We start from the raw sequence: 18,157 nt of genomic DNA, 5'->3' as shown, positions 1-18,157 counted from the left end.
CCTGGAATGTATATTAAATAATTTTATATGAAATGCAGTAGAATAAAATGTTCATTTACAATCTAAACCTGTGCTTTATTTTATCGCAATAATCAATTTTTATGCAAATAACGAAATATTATTGAAATGACTGTAGTAAAAAAAATTTATTGCAGGTCACTGTACTATTGTGACAGAGTGTTGTGATTGTCACAAACACCAACATTCAAACGCAACTCATACTTAGTATATTTTGTGTAAGATTATATTACCTACTAATATATAAATAAATGCATGTTTTATGTTATGCTTTTTAACTATATCGATCAGACGCAGAATAACCAAAAGACTCAAAGTTGCGTTTTATTAAAAATGCTTTAATCACGGTGATTATAAATTGTGAAAAAATAAATGCCTGAAATATACACTTATAGCTACTATGGTTTGTATAATGAAACTGCATTTAAATATTAACTCTGGCATAAGTCAAATAATCTTAGAAATATAGACGACATTGATGAAAAATAATTTTTAATGGCCTCACTACTAATCAGTGAAATAGAAAATGCAGGCATTTCGAATCAGTATAAGAACTTGTGTCTGAACTATAGGATAAAATAAAGTGATCGTGGTTTGTGAGAGTTAAAGTTGTTAAAACTAAAGTCCGGTTTCTCAATATTTCTCTTGTCTCCTAAAGCTGTCCACACTTCTCCAGGAATATCATACTGTCTAAATGTCTTACTTTTCTTCATCTTTTGAAAAGAATACGTTATTTGTTTTCATTTTGTTAACCATTGCTGTTAGTGCCTCCGTTAACTCAACTGGTCTTCTGTCAAATTCTTTATTTAATACACTGTCAAAGTACTTTTTCAATCGCTTTTTGACACCTTTTTCGTGAACTAGTGTTTTGTTATCATCTTGGAGACATATAATCTAATAAAATATTTTTCCTTATTTACTCTATTTGGCTGTTTTATACATCCTTGCTTTTTACAGAATCCGAATCTAGGTTAACCTTTACCCATCAGTTTACCGAATGCAACATTTTTTTTATTAAATTTTATATATAAACAAATACTTCTTGCATGTATTACCTATCAAAATATATTCATAGCTATCCTTAATTAAAAAAATGTTAATTAACTTTTTTTAGAAAGTTTTACCCATTTGTTTACCAATCAAATTTTATTGAAACTCAAAGTTTAAAACATATAAAATTGGTCTATGAGGTATTGCCTACGTGTTTCGGTTCATGACTATCGGGCAAGTATGTGAAAACAGGTAAGCAGCTACAGATAACTGCACCGATCTGTTTACCAATCAAAATATATTTCAAAATGAAGACTATTTAATAACAAACACGATGATACAGTATTGCCTACATTAAACCGTTCATGAAATACTATTACCAGGCTATAAAGTTTAAATATCGAAACAAGTAAAGTCGCGCGAAGGAGAAATGCGAGCGCCTTTATAGTATAATAATAATGCTGACATTTCTCTGGTGTGAATGATTTTGGAACAGCAATACATACAACTCATTCTAAATAATTGTTTTCTATTTTTAATCGGTTTTTATCCTTTTGAGCTATTTAAAGAATGTAAAGTTTTCACTTCAGCAAAAGCTTTGCTATCGTTATGATGAATTGAAAGTCCATGTAAGGCGCAAAAGTACAATTCGTCAAACATTCTGTGTATGAATCGGTATCACTAGAATCTTATAACGTTTGAACGTTTGAATTTGTATCTTTCCTGGACCTTTGATGAAGCAGGGAATTTGCGGAGATTGCGTTACAAGATCATAATAATACCAATTTATACACAGAATGTTTGACGAATTGTATTGGTGCGCCATAAATATGGCATTTTAATTCATCCTAACAATAGGAAAGCTCTTGCTGGAGTGTAATATTCGTTGTAGTATAATGTTCTTCGAATATCTAAAAAAAACGATTTTGTTAAATCGTGCTTTCTTCATTTTCACCACAATAGGTGGCAGCTCTTGTAGCTTCAACGACTTGTGCGAAACATGCACAAGTGATATTCACCGACCGTCTGTGTATGAATTTGTATTTTTCCCGGATCTCTGATGAAGCAGGAAATATGCAGAAATAACGTTATAAGATCTTAATGATACCGATTCATACACATAATGTTTACACTGAGTACAGGTCATAGAGACCTGATGAAGAGACACAGGTATCTTCATTATCAAATTTATTTCTTGAGATTTTTCCAGGTATTTCGATAGATACTTTTCTAATAATATTTTTTCAAAATGTATTAGGATTTCCTTTCATGCTCCAGCACATTCTTTCTACTATTTGAGCTCTGAATAGATATTTCTTATCTCTGAACATTTGTGTTTGATTTTTTGTAGGCCTCTCCGATATTTTGGTTTAGTTTCGCTTTTATTCGATGTTTAACACAAGCAACTTATGTTGTTTGCTCATAGTCTGACTAACTATTATTTTGGGATTCTTACATTCAAGCATTTCCTTTTCTCGTCACAAAAAAATTTATGTAGGATTTTTGTTTTACTTTTTATATGATAATTATTCTTTCTCTCTTTTGAATGAATGTGTTAACATCGTCATATCTAATGCTGTTACTCACTCCAGAATATCATCTACAGTTTCATTTATAGTCTGACAGCCAAGTTCACCATTAATTGTTTTTTATCTTCCCTTGAATTGAATTAAGCAATATAATAATTAAATAGCAAGAATACTATCTGTAACTAATGCAAAAAGTAACTATTTAACAATAAATTGATATTTTCTTTAATAATAAACAGTAACTGCAACAAAAAACTATTTTTCACGACAAAATCTATTATTTCATTATTCTTATTGTAAAATAATCAGAAAAATAACTTACGACTTAAACTCGGAATGTTCTCCATCCCAAGGATCGTTGGCTCTTTTCCACCTATCCGACTTGTCCTCATCGGCATCGGGAAAAACTTCACTCGCCGCTGGAGCAGCTGTATTCGCCCGCTGGAAATCTGTTGCTTTGGCGGCCCTGTTGCCGTCTCTACCGAATCGATTTTCCGCCGCCGCCAAGGGTGTCGAGCCAGCACAGTACGCCGTGGCCAAAGCCACTATCGCCACCGCTACGTATTCCGATTTCATCCTGAAACAATACAGCGATAAATTGGCATGTTTAGATATTTGCCGATAAACGATTATTTAATATGAGAATAAAATTAGATAGACTTAATAAATGTTTTTTCAATACAGAATATTGTTTCTAGTAATTTAAAATAAATCTTAAAAATATTACGTCATATTAGTTTGTTCGAAATAAATGGATAACGATAATTTAGATTAAATACAATGGGCAGGCTTATAAAATAATAATTAACGTGACTATTTCACTCATCTTAAAATTTTGACATAATCTGACCAATCACAAACCAAAGACAGCTTGTGTTATCGCGAAAACACCAACTGTCTTTCAATTCTGATTGGTCTATCAGCTTCGTGTTTTCAACGACGTAACCATGGATACCGATCGCAAAGCAAAGTTTGACGTTTGCCAAAAAAATTATTGTAGCTGTATACGTCAAAATGAGTCGTTTCGGTGGTACTTCAAACGAAGTACCAACAAAGTATAAACCAAAACATTGAGGAAAATATACCGAGTAACAAAAGAAAATCTAAATCTTATATATGGAGACAATTTATGATGTTCTGTGTGGATCGCAACTACAAATTAGATGCAAAAAATAACAACGAAAGACTAGCATTCATTCTAAAAGACTGGGCCTTCAACATGCGAAAAATTGATGGTAGTGATTACAAGGAGAGTGTTATTAAAACCATATGGAACACTATTGCAAAATTGGTACAAGAAAAATATTTCTGTGAGTATCAGAGACATATTGATCCCTTCAAAGATATAACCTTCAAGGAAGCGAGAGCGGCTCGTGATAGTAAGAGAAAATTGTTGCAAACTGTACCCGATAAAAGGAAAATGAAAACATCATCAGAACATAGAGAATACTTTTAGGAATACTCCAAGTACATCAAGTAATAATAGCAACAATACATTGTATCCACCTAATAACGGTCATAGTATTCAAAAATTTTACAATTGCACCGTTTATAATAATTATAGTCGAGAATAATGTATTTTTTTCGTGTACAAATTATTTATTGATATAGGTAAAAAATAATTATAACAAATGATTTATAGTTATAATAAATATTTCATGATTATGACTAATTGTGAATTATTCAAAAAATGGGTAAATTTGGGTTACCTAGATCAAATGTATTATTTCTACTGAATTTTTGACCTATCACTTTGTTCATGAAATAGTCTAATAAAATACCACTCGTGATTTAATTTAGCTTATAAGTCTGTCTTTTATTTCTAAACTCAACTGAGTTTCTTAAAGAAAATACCACGAGTCCTACGGACTCGTGGTATTTTCAAGCAACTCAGTTTCGTTTAGAAGTAAATCGACAGACTTATCGCGAAAATTGAATCACTAGTGGTACTACTATTGAAAATTAATAAACAAAATGGATATAAGCCTCTGGTTTTTAACACACGCTCGTCCTGGTTTGCACTAGACTCGTCCCCTTACCGAATTTATCCGACTTCAATAATTATTATTTATTCTGACTTTCTACAATTGTCATAAACAATAATAACAAAAATTCTTCTATTAAACAAACCAGAGGAAAATTTTGGGGGATATATTCTTTTGTACATCATGGCTAATATTCTGCTTCAAGAATTTTCGACTTATATGTCTCAGTGTAAGAGCTTAAAATATTTCTCATTATTCATTACAATGATTCTCATAAAATACTTTCGTGTTAAAGCTTGGCAACATGTAAGAATTCTTTATAGCTCTGCCTGGGTGTATTTTAAACACTTTTGTGGATAACATTTTCTGGATATTCTAATAGAACATTCCAAAATGGTGACTTAGCTTTCGAATAGAAACACCTATTCTGCTAGCTAATTTTGTTTTTGAACAGTCGATCTTTGAACAGTGTCAAATCATGTTTCGACCACTGACCAAATACTTTTGTGAATATAAAGCTTATACTACAGTTTATATCTACTTATTTAATAAATTTAATATTTATCAATAAAAAACGATGATCTCGTTCTAAAAATTGAGATTTGATTTGAAGGCAAAAAATAATGAAAAACTTAGCAAGGACAGGTAAACAGAAAAGCACTTTACATAACTGCATAAATAACTGAGTTATTTAGAAGTTTTGGGGAACCTGACGTTGTAAAATGTAATAAATTAGCACGCTTTCGATGGATAGGACATGTAATTAGGCGAGATGAAGATGCAACGATCAGAAAAATTTTCGACCGAAGAGGACCAGTGGGAAGACAAGCCAGAGGAAGACCAAAACTTAGGTATCAAGATAACATGGAGGATGATCTAAAATCCATCGGAGTTAAAGCATGGAGAAGAGTTGCCAGAGACAGGGGCGAATAGAAGATTGTTCTGAAGAAGGCTTTGGCTTATAACGAGCTGTAATGCCACTGGTGATGATGATGATGATAGATAATTGAAAATAAATAACTAGACTGATACAAAGACCAATCATCTATCTCAACAAACAAATAAGATGGCTAAGTAATTCACAAGGCCACTGAATTGATGGAAAGGTATGCACAATTAAGTATAAAATTTTACAAAATCTACAAAGAAAATCTTTTAACGTGCCTATAAAAAGTAAAATCGTAGTTTCGCTTGATTAAGGTGGTAATATTTTTTACAACAAAGTTGTGCTTGTAGATCTGCAGTCCAAAAGTATATCTACGCCTTCATATTTTGTTTTTACAGCCGCTCCAAATATCTTGCGTAGTACCTCCCTTTCAAAAATCGATAGATAGGTTTCGTCTGTTTTGGTTAGGGTCCACGCCTCTGATCTATATGTGAGAATGGGAACTATCAGTGTTCTATACAGTCTTGTACCAGTTTTTTGAGATAGGCGTTTATTAGCTAGGTACTTTGATAGATTATGATTACACCTATTTGCTATAATTATAAGCCATTTTATTTCCATCGCAATGACCGACGTCCCTAGATATGTATATAAACTCTGATTACTTCGAAATTTTATTCATTAACGATTACATCTTTGTCGACATTTCCAGCTCTTGTAATTCTGTTGGTTGGCGTAAATTTGGCTTATTTTATTTATATGTAATCCCATTCATTATGCTGCTACTACTAGCTTGGTTAGAATTTCCAGTTCTTGTAGGATAGTGGTTCTTGTAATGTCCAGGTCGTCAGTTTATGCTAGAATTTGGACTCATCTATTAAATTAAGTTCACTACAATCTACATTAACGTCTCATATGACTTTATAAGACTATGTTAATAGCTGATACTCCCTGCATTAACCTCCTATGATGCTGTCATATACCGCTTTAAAATCAACAAAAAAATAGTTCATATCCATATTAAACTCCTACGCTTTCTAAAGAATTTGTCGTACTATAAAGATCTGGTTAATAGTTTAACGTCCACGTCTGAAACCTGCTAGATATTCTCCTAGGAACGCTTCGGTAAAAGACTTCAATCTCTCATGTAAGATGTTTGACAATATCTTGTTTGCAGTATTTAGGATAGTTTTCCGCGATAGTTAATATATTCTAGCAGGTCCCCGTTTTTGTGTATTGGGTATATTAAGACTTTTCTCGATTTCTCAGGCATTACCTCCTTAGACCAAATTTTACAAACACTTTTCATTAGAATGGTAATTCGCTCCAGACCTTGTTAAATCATCACTGCCTGAGAATTTGTAGTTTTTTAGTTTTTGAATAGATATTTTCACTTCTACTACCGAAGGGAGTTCCACAAATTCCTTATTTTGGTTAAACTTCCTCCAGTTATATGCTGTTAGTAGGTTCCCCTTCTAGTAACTCTCGAAAAGTTTCGTAACCATCGTAACAATATCCCCTTTTTTGGTAAGCAAGTTGCCATCCTTGTTATTACGTTATTAATATGTCGTTTTCTGATTCTCGTTTCTTTTTCCGGTGTATGCGTTAAGTTTCTGTTCCTATCTATTGTTGTCCTAGCTCTTCGTTGTTGCATGATTTTAAATGCGTCGTTGTTTTCATCTGTTATTTTTTGCATTCTTGATCAAACGTTCTCAGTCGTCAGTCATCACTCGTTTCTCTCTTGGCTTCAGGATATTCCCAATGTGCTTGGCTATTAATTTCAAAGCCTTTTTGCCATTGTTCCACATTTTTGTGCTTGATTGGTCGACTATCTAGGTTTGTTCTAGGGTTTTTTGTATGCGTGACTAAAACTGTTTTTTTATGTTTTCATATCGGCGATAGTGGATCAAAAAAATATACATTGAACCTTTGATTTGGATAAAAAGTTAAACAAGACGTCTTTGTTCATATGTTATTATATGAAACAGGAAAGTCTTATTTAAATATGTTTTACTTCACAAATCCTTAGAGTTGCCGTTTAGAAAATTTACCAAGTCGTAATAATGTAGCAGAGAGTTATTGCAGTATTTTCTTAAATTTATCCACTGTTGAAAGTAAATATACGCCTAATATTACGTAATATTTATTTGAAAACATATCTTCCATATTACAGAGCTTAGAATTCTTCATTATTTTGAATTTTCATCTTGTGCTGGCTCCTTGTGAGCCCGAAAATGTCACCCAAAGTACACATTCGCCTCCCTACGCTCGTCAGCAACGTTATTATCTTGCTCTCTCTTTCTATTTCGCCAACAAATTTGAGTATTTACGCTTGCAGGATAGGCTTCCAGAATAAATATTGGGATTTCCGTGGAATGTTCCTCACCTGGATTCGTTTTTAGCGTTGCTGGTAAAAAGCACGAGAAAAAACAACTATTTTTAAATAATTCTGTACAGTTTTTAGTTACGATTAAATTTAAAACATATTTAGTATATCTTTCTCTATATTTTTCTTTATTTAGTGCATTATTATAAGTCAATTTAGGGGGAATGCACTGTAATATTTTCAAAATTATTTTTTGTTTATTTGCTTAGAAGATTTAACTTTTGAAATATGAAAAAAATAGCAGCTTTCATGTCATCGAATGACTAACTTCAATAAAGTCGTCCCAGGAACACACCACAAAAATATTGACAATATCATTTTATTTCAAGGTTATCTACCTTAAAATGTCAAAATTGGCAATCTGAGGGAAGTAGATAAAATTAAATTATTAGAATATTTTTTTGTATTACCAAGTAACAAGTAAAATTTGTTTAATTTGTATTTTGAGACTTAATTCCGAAGTGGAAATCGAAATGTCAAAATAAACGTATTTGAAACTGAAATTGAGGTTAACTTCCAATAAAAATAGTATATAATTTTAAAATGACACAAAAAATCTGTATTAAAATTGGATAAATTATTTACATACAAGAATAACAGTGAATTTTGCAGGTATGGAAATTGACCATACTAGCCGGAAAAGAACTTCACTAGCTAAAGTGGGAAAGTCACTATTCTACTATTTTAGATTAGTAACAGATTATAAAAAGAAACCAACTTATACAACAGGCTCCAAAAAATTTACACAAGTTAAGAGACTATCTGCAAATCTTAAAAATAAAAACAATAAACAAAGAAAATAGTTTGAATGGAGTACTTGTGAATTATATGGAAAAAGTAAAAACTACGATCCTGAGCTCGTAAGAAGTGCGTTAACAGGAAATCGAATCACTAAAATAAACTAGAAAAACAATGAAATTAGCTATGCGTTATCTAATAATATTAGTGTCAGAGTACTGTGGAATTCGAAATCATCTATTCTTATATTAATAGTAAACAAACAATAAAACCCACTTATCTTTAAAGATTTGATCACCGTTTTATTGATGTTGGAACGAATAACTCATATTTCAATTTTTGATGTCATTGAAGTAAAATAATTTTTATAAATTAAAAATAGTCTCAGTAACAAGGTCAGGGTTGGATTAGCAATTTTCTGCAATATTAAGTACTGTACAAAACTGAAAAAAAAACTAAAACGAAATAGATTTGGACTATATATAGGCTAGAAAAAAATATAAATATATGTTCCGGTATTATAGCATTATTTATTTAATTATTGGCTGAATTACTGAAATTTTGAGGGGTAAAATATTCTAGAGGGGCATAATCAGAAAGGCAATGTAAAATCAGGAATCAAAAATAGTAAATAGTATATGTTTAGATTTATTTCATATACAGGGTATTTCACGTAGACCGCACATACTTATCTCCTAATAGGGGATCCGCGTAACTGAAGCTGATCTATCCGTCTAAAATTTTGACCAACTCGCTATGGTTTTCGGTAATACTGAAAGTTGCCATGAACGTTATTTTAAATAGAATACCCTACATTCTAATAGATTTTTAGATTCCGCGTAAAATTTATTAATACTTATAGTATTAGTAACAGTTAATCCTTTTTGTACAACTTATTATGCAAGGCAAAATCCGATGAAAGCGAAATGTGGAAGACGAAGAGTATCTTGGCTTAAGAACTTAAGGGAATGGTTTGAATGCAGTAGTGCAGAACTTTTTAGAGCGGCAGTCAACAGAGTCCACATAGCCATGATGATTTCCAACCTTCGATAGAAGATGGAACTTAAAGAAGAAGAATCCTTTTTGAATTGCTGATTGTTTTTTTTATTTTGAACAGTTTGGAAAATAATTTTAAACTTTTTTTTGTTTGTTGATTCTTGAAAGAGTATACTCATATCATGTCTCGCTTGCTGGGATGATGGATTTCCATCATCCATCATTTGTGTGTCTCTGGCTTGATCGACCATTTCTCGCAGGCGTTTGCCATTGATTTTACCTTCGACTATTATTTTGGCTTTCTTATCTTTGCGCATTGTCCGAAAGTATCTAATGATTTACTTTTTTTGACATTTTTGGTGTTTATCGTTAGTCGCTTTATATTATTCTCTGTGCAGATACAAGTCTAGATAGAGATAATGCAGTCAACGTTAAATACCCCGTATAATACATAAGCGGTATTTATGTAATCTGTAAAAAACAGAAGTAGGCGAAAAGTAAAGGCTATAATATATTCTTATTGGGAATACAGATAACAACATGCTCGATAAAATCGTCGGCATTAGCGAAAATATAACGAGTTATACGTAGAATAGTAAAAGTCTATGATAGTTTAAAGTGATTTAGAAAAAATAGAAACATAACAAATAATAAGATGATTCGCGCATCTAATACGGATGGACCATGAGCAAACGGTAAAAGTGATGCTGAAAAACCGAAACTGGAGTCAAGAGAAGAAAGGGAGGACCCAGGAGGAAGTGAAACCAAGATATGGCCTGCTCAGTAAACATAGTGGGATAAAGCTGGTCCCAAGTAAAAGAAAAACCAAAGAGAGAAAAACATGGTAAAAAGAAGAAAAACTTTGATAATTGTATAATTATTTTAAAATTATTATATTATAAGAAGTCATTTATAGATAACTATTAATTTTTAAAAAGGTACCTTGAAAATGTAGAAGGTAATGGAAAATTAAAACAATACATTAATATTGATAATGAATATCTTATATCGCTTTCACCCATTTTACATTATTAAAATGTGAAAACCTTGAATTATTCATGTTTGTCTGTCTGTTCATCCATAAACACACATCCTCAGTTATAAGAACATATAGAATAATAAAATGAGATGTCTAATGGGAGACTTGTACTTGTAACCCGAAGTGCCACATTATAGTTGCAGAAACAGAATATGTGATATATCAATCGACGCGTATTGAAAAGTCGAGCTGGAATATTTAGTTACGGTTTAAATGTCATTTGCGGTTAAAATGTAATGACCAAAAGTTTTTCAAAATTGACTCAAAATTAGCGACGTCATATATTAATCAACTCGAAGAGTTCAAATATCGACTTCCGGTTCAAGTTTCGGTCACGTTGGGTGAAAAATTAGGACTGGAGAAGTCCAATTATTGAAGCTGCTGATGACGTAAATGCATATATTTTATATCAAATTAAAGCTAATTTTTCTTAAAGATAATATAAGGTGCGAGATTTGTATTGGTATTAAATTTGGTGGCAGAAATGAGAGAGGTAACAGGCTTCTTGACTTCTTACATCAGGAAAATCTCTTTGTGATGAACTCATTCTTCGGAAAGAAACCCCAACGTAAGTGGACATGGAAGAGCCCGAACGAAAGAACAAAAAATGAGATTGATTTCATAATATCAAATCGGAAATATATTGTTCAGGATGTAACAGTATTGAATTAATTTTCAACAGGGAGCGACCATAGACTAATTAGAGCAAAAACCACTTTTAACACTGAAGTTGAAAGAACAAAAACGATCCTCAAAAAGAAAAGTGGAAGGTGGTTGTTCCCAGAAGATATAACACTTTACGAAGAAAATATTAAGACTAGTTTGGATACACACGACTTAGAGAATATCAGCATCAATGAAATAAACAATAATATTACTCAAATATTGAAAGAAGCTGAAAAAAAATACTGTCCTCGTCCTGAAAACAATAACAAAAAATTAAGCCACAAAACAAAACATCTTCTAGAGGAAAGAAGAAAACTTAGGGAAAATCAGGATCATAACCGAAATGAACTAAGAATTTTGAATAAGAAAATTAAAAAGGAAGTTAGAAAAGGTCTGAGACGATACAATACGATGGAAATAACTAGAGTAATAGAAGAAAACAAAAGCTTGAAAGTACTCAGACAGAGCATGTCGATTGGAAGAAAAAACGTCCACAAATTCAGAAATGAACAGAGGCAAATCATTGAGGATAGAGTTCAAATTATGAACACGATAGAGAGTTTTTATAGACAACTATACAAAGAACAGCAATGTAACCGGAGTGGATCATTACCAAAGATAATCAATCAGGGATCTGAAATTTTACCGGACGTAACACCCAATAAAGTTCGAAGGTCAGTGCAAAAAATGAAAAACAATAAGTCCCCCGGAGGCGACGAAATAGTGGCAGATGCCTTGAAAGTGGCTGGAAAAAGATTATGGCAGGTCCTTGCCAAACTATTCACTAGATGTTTGCAGGAAGCAATAACACCAACCCAGTGGTATAACGCAGAAATTATCATACTTCATAAAAAAGGGGATGCTACCGACCTCAGAAATTACAGGCCCATAAGTCTACTTTCACATATTTATAAACTATTTACAAAAATAATTACGAAACGACTAGAAAATAAATTGCAATTTTATCAGCCCATTGAACAGGCGGGTTTTAGAAAAGGCTAAGGAACAAACGATCACCTACTGGTAATAAAAAATCTTATAGAAAAATGCACTGAATATAATAAACCACTAGCTTTAATATTTGTCGACTATGAAAAGGCATTCGACATCGTAATTTAACAAAAAATGTTGAAAGCCTTGGCAGAATGCCGAATTGACTATCGGTATATAAATATAATTAAACACATACCAAAACGCAACAGCCAGTGTTAGAGTGGGTGATCGTCAAACCCAGAAATTCCCGATACAACGTGGAGTACACCAGGGGGACACCATATCGCCGAAATTGTTCACTACGCTTTTAAAATATATATGTAAAAGGACAAAACTGACCGACAAGGGCATAAACATAAAGATAGATGAGGCCAAAGAACTTTTAAATCGGCTCTACCTTTCCTCGCTAGAAGGGGGATTAAAAATAAATATATCTAAAACCCAGATGATGACAAATCTTGTAGTCAGCGAAGATATATGCGTAGGAACAAGATCCATAGACCAGGTAATGGCCTATAAATACCTAGGTCATGAGATTCGCATAGGCAAAGATAACCAAACCGTTGAGCTTCTCCTTCGTATAAGACTGACTTGGACAGCCTTCGGCAAGCTGAACCATATTTTCAAATCGTCTGATATACCAATATGCCTTACAAGAAAAACGTTTAATCAGTGTGTTTTGCCAGTGTTAACTTACGGTGCGGAAACGTTGACCATAACAAGGAGAACAGTTCAAAAGATCCGTGTGTGTCAAAGGGCGATGGATCGTCAGCTACGACAAAGAACAGGAGTGGCTGATGCAGTAGAGAGAGTAGCAACACTGAAATGGAGCTGGGCCGGTCACGTGGCTCGAATGACAGATAATAGATGGACAAAGCGGATACTGGAATGGAGACCAAGAGATGATGCCTACCGAAGTAGAGGTCGTCCACCAACACGTTGGACTGACGATCTAAAACGTTGCCATAGGAATTGGATGCAAGAGGCACAAGATCAGAATGGATGGAAAATTATGAGGGAGATCTATGTCCAGCAGTGGATAAACGAAAATTGAATGATGATGAATTTAAGGTGCCTGGTCGCAAATTATTGTTGCCAGCTGTTAAAAACGCTATGTATGAAAGATAAAGTCAAACAGAGTTAGGGCGTAACGACACTGGTTTGACAGGTGATAATATGTATATTTATATTCATTGACGTATGCTTTAAAAACTCACACAATTGTCACTTTAAGCCAATGGCATTGGGCGCTAGCTGTCTTTTATTTTATCTTTGATATCTTGCGTTTTTGACAGCTGGCAACCACAATTTTCAATTATTTTTTCTCAGGCAAACATATCATCATATTAAGAAAAAAAATTGGCTTTAATTTGATATGAAAAACATGCAGATACGTAATGAGGAGCGAATTTGTAATGTATGTAACTTGTCTTCTTCTTCTTCTTCTTCAGCCTTCATTCATCCATTGTTGGACATAGGCCTCCTCCAATTGTTTCCACGCTTCCCTATCTTTTGCAATTCTCATCCATTGCTTTCCAGCTACAGCTGTTATATCGTCTATCCATCTCTTTTTGGGTCTTCCCACGCTTCTTTTTGTTTCTCGAGGTCTCCAGAATGTCACTTTATGAGACCATCTGTTGGTGTCTTGTCTTGTAACTGTATGTAACTTGTATGTAATTTTAATTACAATCATCGTTATTTATTCTAAAAACATAATATATGCAATATGAAACAATATACAAGAAAATAATTTTAGCACCATATTAAGAATTACGTTAACTGTAAGAAAAATATTAACAGATTTGGACACGCACGTAGTAAAAGCGAAGAGAATAATTATGAAAAATTCCATTAAACAAATCGAAACAAAATATTATTCGAATTATAAATAACCAATATTATTGTTAGTAGTTTTTAAAACCCTACTCTCTACCGAATATGTTTCCCTTTTAATCAAAGCAAATATGGAATTCCAACAAACAACTTCGTAAAAAATGAGGATTAAAACACACAGCAAAATAAAAATCAACTCCAACTGTTTACCGAAACCGGGTAAATTCTGATCAATGCTCTTGATTAAAACATTTCTACGTTAAAATGCTTACAGCAGCAGCGAAATATTTCCATCGGAAAAATCAGATTTTCCTCAATTACCATTTAAATTTGTCGGAGAAATACATTGGTTTTCATTCTCAATTAAAGGGTTTGCCGTCAGCTTAATCAGAGGGATTAGTATTCATCTCTTTGTTTTTAATTGTATCATTGCATTGTTCAATGGGTTTATGGGACCGCAAATGCATAACAGTAGAAATTATTTTTGTTTTCGTGACTAACTATACAAAAATCTCGAAATTGTTTGCCGTTTTTATATATGTTTATAGAGTTTGTTTTCTATTATTTGTAGTAATCAGTTTTAAAAATATTTATCGTACTTACTATTGTATTTTTTAATTATATTCCAAACGCGAAATTTGTTATTCAATTATATTCTATTTGATAAAAAGTGTAAAAATGAGTAAAAATTCTACTTTTTACACCCTTTTTATTTTGTCCAATTATTCATTATTAGACGTTCACCATATTTTTAAGAGCTGTGGATAAGTTAAGAAGCTTGCAGCTTAAGTACACTCTTAATTAAAACCTCAAGATCTACATTACATATAGCAAGTTAATGTATCTTTATCCTCGAGTGCCGTCCCTATTAATGTAGGTTAACATTTACTCTAGAAAAACTAACCAGATGTATTGTCAGACCTTTTCCATTGGACCAGTAAAAAAAAAGGGAAATACGGCGATACCCTGTAATTTTTCGTATCACCACCGAATTGAATAAAAATTTGAATTTAGGTTCTACTTATCCTCAACTTCACTTTTGTACTTGTGCCGTTGGTTGCTTTTTTATTTTAGGGGAGAAAATGAGTTTGCATTTACTCAAGTGGTAATATTTACTTCAAGTAATACACTGATGATGGACTTTTTAGTCCAAAAGCGTTCTATGATAGAGCCCGGAAGGGCCTTTTTAATTATATACAACTACAAAAATTTCATTTTCTTGTGAAGTAGATAACTTAAGCAAATTAATAACGAGGTTTTTGTACTCGCAAAATTTGTATAGATGCAGTATTCATTATCATCCAGTTATAAATTCCTGTGGATATATTAAAAACTATCGACCAACTTAGCAATAAAATAAGATATACAGATAAATAGACGTGGTAACAGAATATGATAGAACTGCTAAAAAATATGACATAAACGTGGCAGTTAACGTATTTGTACACCTTGAGACACTTTTCTATATTACACAAAAATAACATTACCGCAGAGAAAACGTTTATTCTTCTTCTAAAATCTTTAATTATATCGAGAAATACATATTCTTAAAAAAAAAGAGAAAAAAAGAATGGAATAACCACATAAGCAGAATGGAAGAGAGACGTGTTGTCAAAACAGCAAGAGTGACAACCTTTCATAGAGGTATTAATCCGCTAATGAACAAGCAAAATTGCTTATAAAGAGGAAGAAGAGAAGTACATTTGAAAGGCTCTAAAAACAATAATATACCCAGGCCTAACATATGGTTTAGGTATCCAGACTTTAACAAAAAGCAATGACAACATTTTACGATGTTTAGAAAGAAGAGTACTAAGGCGAATCTATAGAGCGGTGAATGACAAAGGGGTGTAGCGAAGACGATTCAACTTCTAACTTTATAGAATATATAAGGAACTAGGTATTTAACATAGTACGTCTGAGATGAGTAGGGCATGTAATGGATGAAACAAACTGACATAGATAGAAAAACGCTCATTGATAGACCTAGTGGTCAGAAGAGAATAAGTGGAAGATCCAGAATAACGTTCCTTGATAAAATCGATTAAGATATGAGAAATACGGGAATATGTGCTTGGCGGTGGAAGGCGATGGATAGGAATGACTGGAAACAAATTCTTGAAGAAGCTAAGACTCACACAGAGTTTAAAGAAGAAGATGATGTCAAAGAATGGACATTTGTGCCACTAATAAGCTATTATTTTACGTTTCGATTTTTAAATACGAGCTGTTTTTATCATCTATTTTAATTTTTTATTTATTTACTTTTTTATTTTTAAAACGGCTTGAGATCAGGAAGTCAAAGCATATTTTTATTTATTTATTTTCGAAATTTATTTTTAAATTTTGTTTTATTTCTAAACAAATTCTTGAAGAAGCTAAGACTCACACAGAGTTTAAAGAAGAAGATGATGTCAAAGAATGGACATTTGTGCCACTAATAAGCTATTATTTTACGTTTCGATTTTTAAATACGAGCTGTTTTTATCATCTATTTTAATTTTTTATTTATTTACTTTTTTATTTTTAAAACGGCTTGAGATCAGGAAGTCAAAGCATATTTTTATTTATTTATTTTCGAAATTTATTTTTTAATTTTGTTTTATTTCTAAACAAGTATTTGAGATACCTACCATAAGGATACAATATTAAAATGTCTTAATTTTAATTATTATATATCACAAAATATTTTTTTATACAAAAAGATAATGATATGGCCAAATTAGATTTTACGGAACATTTTCGTTGATACGGTCAATCACTTTCAAAATACTAAAAGGTTGAGAACCCTTGGAGGTCCTTTGTAAAAAGCTCTGAGTAATTTGGTGTTGTAAACACCCCATTACCATTTGGGTCCAGAATGTCTTAAAGAGAAGAGGGTTTTCTTTATAAAAGCTCTTTCTCAACGTAATAGAACATTAATGTTTTAAAGAAAATATGACTATACATCGCAAAAATATTTTCTACTTTCGTATTTTACTAAAAGGCTTCCGCGTTTCGGGAACAAATTAAAAATTTAGTGCTTTTTACGAATGTGTTCTTAAATTAAGACTAAAATGTGTTAATAAAATATAACGATCAACGCTATTCTATATTAATTAAGATATTTATGATGATGTTGGAATGTGGACAAAAAAAACTATTTATGTCAAGTTGGTGTACATCTCTATTTTTAGACAACTATGTCAATGGCAATTTTTTTCCTTCTTAAACATCTGCTGACATTTAGTAAGACTAATGCTTTGGAAAAACTAACAGTTTTCTAGTGTAGATCAATAAACAAATCTATTTTAAATGTTTTATTATATACCATATTATATAGTGTATAGTTAATCATTTAAACTAAAAATAAATAATTAAAACGAATAGCAAACTCTTGCAGATAGTCCAAATATCTCCATAAAATATAAACACTTGAATATAAGATGTAAAATAAATCTTTTATTGTGAGTCTAACTGTAAGTTTAACACAAATCCGAAATGCAAAAGTAACACATTTTATCAACAGTTGTACGATTTACTTTCCATTTAACTTATAGTGTAATATATTGAATAGACTAAAATAAAAAGTCATCCGTTAAGTACAGGAACAAAATACTGGATATGCTCCAGTCAAGGAACAGCTGTATATAATGGACCTGTTTCATGGAAACTTGAGGTGCAGATTCTGTAGCAGAAAACCTGAAAGAGTCAACCATATCTTGCATGACTTCGAGAAATTGGATTGGAGGCAACACTTTTTAAAAACAACAAAGTGACTTTAAATATATATGGTACTTATCCACTAGATCTGTAGAAGCTGGTAAAGGGTTCCAGAATCCAGTACGTTCGATTTATAACAGATAACTTCCAGAAAAAAAAAAGTTCCAGAATCCAGTACGTTCGGTTTATAACAGATAACTTCCAGAAAAAAAAACGACAGAAACAACATGAGTATAATATATGTTATATCAGAAGAGGGCGTGCGTCATTCCGATTCCCATGGATGGGATACACAATGCTCAAAATTTAGAACCGACTGATTTTCTGCCGAACCACTCACTGCTGTTTATATTTAGTTTAAAACCAAAAGTGCTTCGATTTTTGACTTGAGTTTTT

The 18,157-nt window shown here is 32.2% G+C and overlaps 2 protein-coding genes across 7 annotated transcripts in view; one reads left to right on the top strand and one right to left on the bottom strand.

Annotated features, from left to right (window-relative positions):
* Positions 1 to 18,157, top strand: part of LOC140439614 (uncharacterized) — a 1,046,430-nt gene that overhangs the window by 260,413 nt on the left and 767,860 nt on the right. The window lies entirely within an intron of this gene.
* Positions 1 to 18,157, bottom strand: part of hdly (hadley) — a 359,652-nt gene that overhangs the window by 6,699 nt on the left and 334,796 nt on the right. For all 4 annotated transcript variants that reach the window (XM_072529637.1, XM_072529638.1, XM_072529639.1 and 1 more), the window contains one exon: positions 2,860 to 3,114. In XM_072529637.1, coding sequence (XP_072385738.1) covers positions 2,860 to 3,113 — 254 coding nt within the window. In that variant the 5' untranslated portion in view covers position 3,114. The remainder of the gene's footprint in view (positions 1 to 2,859; positions 3,115 to 18,157) is intronic.

The sequence above is a fragment of the Diabrotica undecimpunctata genome, chromosome 4 (assembly GCF_040954645.1).
Source record: "Diabrotica undecimpunctata isolate CICGRU chromosome 4, icDiaUnde3, whole genome shotgun sequence".
Lineage (NCBI taxonomy): Eukaryota > Metazoa > Arthropoda > Insecta > Coleoptera > Chrysomelidae > Diabrotica > Diabrotica undecimpunctata.
The sequence above is the reverse complement of the archived record's forward strand: the minus strand, read 5'-3'. Positions and strand labels throughout refer to the sequence as shown.